This window comes from Physeter macrocephalus, chromosome 21 (assembly GCF_002837175.3).
Source record: "Physeter macrocephalus isolate SW-GA chromosome 21, ASM283717v5, whole genome shotgun sequence".
NCBI classification, from domain to species: domain Eukaryota; kingdom Metazoa; phylum Chordata; class Mammalia; order Artiodactyla; family Physeteridae; genus Physeter; species Physeter macrocephalus.
This window is the reverse complement of record NC_041234.1, coordinates 29760522-29767957: the sequence shown is the minus strand read 5'-3', so window position 1 is coordinate 29767957 and position 7436 is coordinate 29760522. Positions and strand designations below refer to the sequence as shown.

The following is a 7436-nucleotide window of genomic DNA, read 5'->3' as shown; positions in this document are numbered from 1 at the left end:
GCTATCTTGTTCCTGGCCCTGGAGAGCAGGAGGGGCATGCTGCCTTGTCCCACCTGCGTTTCTGTTTGTTTTGATGCAAAGAGGACAATTTAGAAGACTTCCTTTTGGTCCAGGAGCTCCTCCTAGAGGAAGCAACATAGGACCTGCCTGCCTGCCTTTCATTTTTTCTTGCCCTATCCTTTGTGGTAGTGGAGCCTGGATACTGTTACCTGTGTGAAAGGAAAGGGTCAGAGTGGCATCCTTTGGGCTTGTGCCGGAAAGTGTTGCTGAACACCAAGCCTTTCAAGATGGTCCTCCTGAGCATCCTTAGAATCCTTCTTCTTTGGGGACTGGTGTGTTTTATGGAACACGGGGTCCAAATGACACAGGTAGGGCAGCCTTCTGTTGCCCTCCTGCCTGAGGCCTCTACCGTGCCCCTGATTCGGGAGCTGCTAGAAGAAGCCCCTGGCAAGCAGCAGAGGAAGCCACGGGTCCCAGGGCCTCCCTTGCGGTATATGCTGGAGTTGTACCAGCATTCAGCTGATGAGAGTGGGCACCCTAGGGAGAACCGCACCACTGGGGCCACCATGGTGAGGCTGGTGAGGCCGTTGGCTAATGTAGCAAGACCTCTCAGAGGTGAGTTATCATACCATATTGTCCTGGAGGGGAGAAAAATGGGGAAGAAGAGTGTAGAGAAAAGGGGATCTGCGAGTTTACTGTCAGGCTTCATTGCCTGGAAGGTGGTTTTCTCAGGCTTGGTTTTCAAAAGATGGAAAACTTGGGAGAAACTGGCTCCAAGCCTGCTTCCCTTCAGGGACCCAATTTAAGAACAGATTGCCTTGGGGCCTACCTGAGGAAGCTCTCCCAGGCCCCAGGGCAACTGAGTGATGTGTCAGCTCCTATCTTTCAAAGAAAGTCTTAATGCTTGTTATATCACTGAAAGCTATAATTGAGAAATAGCCATATACGTTCCTGTGCAGGGCTGTTTGTGTTGTTTTTTTCTTAGAAGGCAAAGGGTACAGGATGCTGAAGTGGGGAAATTTACAAGGCCTCAGAAAGGACAGAAACAGGCTCACATCTGAGAGTCTGTATACCTGGCTCCGTGAGCATCTGCTATCGTATTTAATCCTTAATGACAGCTACTCTCATTAGCTGTCCTGGAGCACTTAGCCTAATTTTTAAAGATAAGAAAAGTAAAACACAGAGAGAAGTTAAATAACTTGCAGAGGTCACAAGGACAGTGGGTGTCAGAGACGGGGTTTGAGTTCAAGTCTGTCTGTCCGTAACTACTTGTGTTTGAATGTGGTACCCTGATATCCTTGTATACCAAACAGTTTTTCTATTCAGACTGTGGTTGCTACTTTGGGTTTTTGGTACCAAATATATTTTGGAGTTTTCTTTGTTCCCATTATGGTTGCTTCAGCTTTAAACATCTGCATTAGACATTGTTCCAGGGCAGCAGTGGGCTCCTGCAGTGTGAAGCTCTCTGTGAAATGCAGAAAGCCATCATTCAGGGAAATCTTGGGAACCTGGTGAGATCAATCTTAAGCCTTTGCTAGTCTCAGCTATGACAACAGACACGATTTACCCTCCTTCCCTCCAAGTAAAACAACTACCATTTCCCTAAGCTAACCTTTAGTGTGAGCTTACCATGTGCCAGGCATTGGGCAAAGCACTTTGCAAACATTATTTTCATTAATCCTCCCCACTATCATACAAGGTAGGTACTATGAACATACCCATTTTATAGGTGAAGAAACTGAGGCTCAATGTAACACAGCTAGTAATTAACAGAGCTGGGTTTCTAACCCAGGGTTTCAGGCTCCAGAGCCTGTGCTTTTAATGACCCTGTTGTGCTGACTGCTTAACAGATTTTAATTGAGCACCAAGCACTGTGTTTGGGTTGGGTATAAAGAGGCAAATAACCACTCCCCTGACCTCTAGGAGCCCCCACTATGGTAGAATAGATAGATAAGTAATCACACAATGGTGGTGCAGTGTGGCAAATGCTTTGAAAAGGATAAGCAGTAGGGCTCCCGGGACTCCAAAGAAGAAATAGGTTGCTGCTTAGTGCAAGGAGAGGGAAGCAGTGAGACAGTTGGAAGGCCTCACTGAGGAGGTGGCATTTGAGCTGGACTTTTGCATAAGGAGTAAAGAGATTATGCATACAAGTAGGGGAATGCATTCTGATTAAGGAAAAAGAAGATAACTTGGTGTGGGTGGAGATTTACTCAACAAATATTTATTTGGCAACTGCTAAGTGCTAGGCATTGTACTGGGTGCCGGAATATGATCAAGATAGGCATGGTTCTCATGGCTGACACAAGTAAGTAAACACAGATAGTTGTAAATTGTGGTAAATGCTATCAAAGAATGAAATAGGTGGTTTTGATAGAGAATAGCAAAGAGATCTTCCCTTTGCATGGGATTGTCAGGGAAGGCATCTTTGAAGAGGCGATATTTGAGCTGAGGTCTGTAAGATAAGAAGCTCTGCATGAGAAGGGGAGCGAGAAGTCTGATCTAGGCAGAGGGAACAGCATGTGCAAAGGCCTAAAGGGTGAAAAGAAGCTTGTCCAACTTGAACAGAAGGAAGATCAGGATGGTTGGAACCTAGTGAGACTGTGGAGAGCAATGGGATATGAGACTCAGAGGTCATTACAAGTGATCTGGGTTTCATTCCCAAGTGCAACCGGAAGCTGCACAAATCAATTCTGTACAGATGATATGAGGCTAGAAAGGAAGACGCCTAGAATTAGGCCAGTACCCTGGTATGACTGTGGGACATACCGGCACCTAGGGACTCCTGAAAGGATCCAGAAATGGATGACAAGAGAGCTGGGCCTGATCATTCCATCAGGAGATGACCCAGCTGAATCGAGCTTGCCTGGAGAGCTATTCAAGGTTCAATCACACAGGATGTGTGAGTCAGCCATTTCCCTGAAAAGTTCTGAGCAGACCCTTCTTGGCTCTGATCCTTAGCAACCCCACCCTGCTTCAGGAAATATGTGATGTCAGGGTCTGAAAGGAAAGGGCAGTTCCTCACCAGACAGCCTGTTAGAGGCTGGGTTTGGATTCCTTTTCAGGCAGGGTGGGGCAGATGTATGCGTGGGTCTCTTGGAAAGATTATTGTAGGATGGGAATATGGAGTAATTTGAGAAAGCAAATACAAGCCTGGCTTGGGCCTTGTCTGAATGATATCCAAGTGCCCCAAACTTGAGGGTGTATTAAGCATGAGTTGGAACATGAACTTAAAAAAAAATCCTGATGTGTGATTTCACTCATGTGGAATATAGAAAAACAAAACAAATGAACAACAAAAAATAAAAACAAACTCAGATAGAGAGATTAGATTAGTGGTTACCACCAGGGAAAGGGGGTGGGGGGTGAGTGGGTGAAATAGGTGAAGGGAGTCAACTGTGTGGTAACAGATGATCATCGTAACTAGGCTTGTGGTTGTGATAACACTGTAGTGTACACAGATGTTGAATTATGATGCTTTACACCTGAAACTTAAATACATAATATTTTAAAAATCCTGATGCATCAAAGCATTAAAGAGTTTCTATGTTGAACATCCCAGGCCTACTGAAGAATTCCAGGCTCGTGAATTCAGTGGAGAAGGAAGGTTAGGTGAATAATATGTAAATGAACATGGGAATGTTTACCGATGTGTGAAGACGACAGAAGGCTTTTTCTTACTGTGCGTGGTTTTTGTAATTGTTGCTCTTGACCTTTGCCAGGAGAGGGTGCAGAAGGTCAGAGCACTGCAGGCCCAGCTTTCCAACCCTTTGGCCACTGGGTGTCAGCATCACAGTTTAGATTAAAACTCTTAATCACTAAGAGGCATGTAGCTTCTAAGTAGACTTCTTAGCTAACGAAATATTTACATGAACAGGGCCTTGTTGAAAATGGTATTTACAATGAATGGAGTAAATGAAGAATCATTTCCAGTAAGGAATGGAAAAGGGAGAGACTGAGGGTTAAGTGGGAAACAGCCCAAGAAGGGAATAGCTGCTCAAGAATAAATTCAAATAGAAGGCAGAAATGGTAAATACCTGCTCCCACTAGGAGTGGATAGACAAAATTATTTTGTGCCATCTCAGCCCCAGGTTTGAAGTGATGGCGGACCATAGCCCCCAGTATTGGACTGTCACCCTAAAGCTGCATCTGTATAGTGATATAGCATGAGGATTTGTTATTCATGTATGTCTCAATGACCCTCCTAATTGGTCACCTTTAATAGTCAGCTAATAATACATACAATATATACACACAATTCTGCATTTGAGGTGTTTTTCTCATCCTGGTGCTGTGAGTGATCTAAAAGTTAGACACAATTTGTCTTAAGGGAAAAATATTTGGGCTCAAATCTTTACTCTAACACACTGGCTGTGCGTCCTCTGGCATAGCTTCTCTGAGCTTCAATTTCCTTGTCTACAAAATGGGGAAAATAACTATCTCATTAGGCTGTTGCAGATTCAAGAGCTAATGCATGTAAAGCATCTAATACATTAGTAAGTGCTCAATAGATGATAGCTATTATTATGATCTTGAATTCATTTTAGGGCTGCTTGTCAATTTGCACTGAGCAGGTTTGTGAGCAAGACTCAGGCTAGGAGGTGAGAAGCTAATGCTCTGCTCTTGTTCCCTCTTACTGATGCAGGCCCCTGGCACAAACAGACCCTGGACTTTCCTCTGAGACCAAACCGGGTAGCATACCAACTAGTCAGAGCCACTGTGGTTTACCGCCATCAACTTCACCTAGCTCACTCCCACCTCTCCTGCCATGTGGAGCACTGGGTCCAGAAAAGCCCAACCGATCACTTTCCTTCTTCAGGAAGAGGTTCCTCAAAGCCTTCCCTGCTGCCCGAAGCTTGGACAGAGATGGATATCACACAACATGTTGGGCAAAAACTCTGGAATCACAAGGGGCGCAGGGTTCTACGACTCCTCTTCCTGTGTCAGCAGCCAAGAGGTAGTGAGGTTCTTGAGTTCCGGTGGCATGGCACTTCATCCTTGGACACCGCTTTCTTGTTACTCTATTTCAATGACACTCAGAGTGTTCAGAAGGCCAAACTTCTCCCCAGAGGCCTGGAAGAGTTTACGGAAAGAGACCCTTCTCTTATCTTGCGGAGGGCTCGTCAAGCAGGCATTATCGCATCTGAGGTTCCTGGCCGCTCCAGGGAGCGTGATGGGTCTGAAAGTAACCAGTGTTCCCTCCACCCTTTCCAAGTCAGCTTCCAGCAGCTGGGCTGGGATCACTGGATCATTGCTCCCCATCTCTATACCCCAAACTACTGTAAGGGAGTCTGCCCTCGGGTACTACACTATGGTCTCAACTCTCCCAATCATGCCATCATCCAGAACCTTGTCAATGAGCTGGTGGACCAGAGCATCCCCCAGCCCTCCTGTGTCCCTTATAAGTATGTTCCCATTAGCATTCTTCTGATTGAAGCAAATGGGAGTATCCTGTACAAGGAATATGAGGATATGATTGCCCAGTCCTGCACGTGCAGGTGATAGCAAAAGTACAGCTAGCTCAGGTTTGCCTGAGAAATTAGAAAAGGGTTTAAAATAAACTAATATTAACGTTAAAGCTGCAAGTGATGCTCTATCCAATCCATAGGTTCTATTCCTTGCCTTCAGTGTTGTTGTTACTTAAGTCTCTTCCCCTACTTTACTTTATAAAAATAGTTCTGATATCAAACATCAGTATGTTTTGACCATTAGTCAGAGCCCTCAATGCTTAAGATCTTCCTTTGGAGAGGCCCTCTCTATTTTCTTGTCTTTTTTTTTATTGTGACTTTGTCAAATGTCACCAGTCCATGATGGTAGAACTTTAGGAATTGTACCACCAAGTCCTGGGAAAGGTGGAATCGTCCTAGAGTCCATCTTCTGAAGATCTAGAAGATTTGGGGTGAAGAAAGCAGCTTGAGATTTTATACTCCTCTTCTTTGCCTCCTGAATCCTAGAAACTAGTACCATATCGGAAAGACTGCCTGCTTCTGTGTTTGGATTTCCCTCTAAATCTAAAAACTGTTTCTCAGATGGACTAGAAAACTTTTAGGCAATAATCTCCATAAAAATCTTTTGAGGGGAACAGAAGGAACGGAATCTTTTTCTAAGCCATCAGGGCTTTTCCTCTCAGGCTCTGAACCTGGGGGAAATACCTGGGTTTCCTTTATACCCTAGAGTAAGGAGAGCAGTCTTTAATAAGGCCAGTAGGGAAATGTGTATGGAGCTGAGATGACAATCACTTCAAAATCGCCTGTGTCTATAGTGAAGAGATGAATAGCTGTCATTGCTGATTAAGATTATTAATCCTAATTATTAGGGATTATTAGGGAGTTGTTTTAAACTTTCTATGGAACAATAGATTTCACAGGGCATTTTCTCATTTTAGGTAACCCTTAAACCCCTGATAATGATCCCCAAAAGAAAACTCCCTGGTGGCTAGGAGGCTGGGACTTGGCCTGGTTGGAAGTGGAGGGGGTAGAAGGCTGCAGTTAGGAAGCTTAAAAAGGCTGTGGGGGAAGGATGAAATGTGATGAGGCCTGGGGCCGACTTTATTCTGAGCTTGCCTGTTTGTGTGTTCAGCTGGGCTCCAGGCATGGGTCTCTGGGGGAGATGGGATTGCTGTATTGGGAGGCATGGAGCTCTGCCTTGGACTAAATGATGCTTGCAGTGTGACTCTTTCCTACTCCTGTGCTGTATTTAAATGATGGGGACTGGGCTGTGTTGCAAATAAATCATTTTTTGTTGTTAAAGAAAATCTTGAATGTTTTGGGGATTGGGAGAGAGTGGGTGGAAGGGATTTATTTCATTTGTTCCCTTTAGCTATGGCCAGGAACTCAACTCTAATCCCCCAGGGTGGGGCTGGAGGTGCCAATGAAGTTCTCTCTTAAGGCACCACTGCTAGCAATCAGCCCTCACCAAAGGGCCCCTCTGAGGAAGCCCAGTAAGGCATTTCCCCTGCCCAACTTTTCCTTGACTAGTCTTATGGTCATTATCAGTGGAATGGTACTGATTTAGGGTGGCTTCATATATTTGCCAAATGTAAATCCCTATCTCTTTCTCCCCTATCCATTGTAGATTAACTCATTTTACCACCCCCTTAAATTGGTTCCAGCTATGCTAAACATCTTACATGTCTATAAATACACAAATTTTATTCTGCTGCCTGAGGAGCTATTCCTTAGCATCCTTTTGTCCATCTATCTTCTTTACTGTATCTTTAGGAATGGGCTCAGGCATTTCTCTTCATCTCAACACTCCCATGATACCCCAGACTCAGGTAGGATCTCCCTCTCTGTGCTCACAGCATTATTTGCTTTCCGTTAACACACTCTAGTGTAACTGTCTTTGTTGCCAAAAGATGGAGCTCCTTTTGAGAGTTTCAACTGTGTTTTATCCATTTCCATATTATTGGAGCCTGGCACATAGTAGGTTATTGATGG

The 7436-nt window shown here is 44.6% G+C and overlaps 1 protein-coding gene across 1 annotated transcript; it reads left to right on the top strand.

Annotated features, from left to right (window-relative positions):
- Nucleotides 1-213: 213 nt before the first annotated feature.
- On the top strand, nt 214-6737 carry BMP15 (bone morphogenetic protein 15). The gene is made up of 2 exons (XM_007119025.2): nt 214-615; nt 4643-6737. Exons 1-2 carry the CDS (start codon nt 288-290, stop codon nt 5497-5499), a joined length of 1185 nt encoding a protein of 394 aa, XP_007119087.1. The 5' UTR covers nt 214-287; the 3' UTR covers nt 5500-6737.
- The last annotated feature ends 699 nt before the right edge of the window (nt 6738-7436 follow it).

What these genes read in the sequence shown, in the direction of transcription:
- BMP15 (XM_007119025.2), top strand. Translation starts at nt 288, where the DNA reads ATGGTCCTCCTGAGCATCCTTAGAATCCTTCTTCTTTGGGGACTGGTG. An exon ending in TGTAGCAAGACCTCTCAGAG is followed by an intron (nt 616 to 4,642) that starts GTGAGTTATCAT and finishes TTACTGATGCAG; the next exon opens with GCCCCTGGCACAAACAGACC.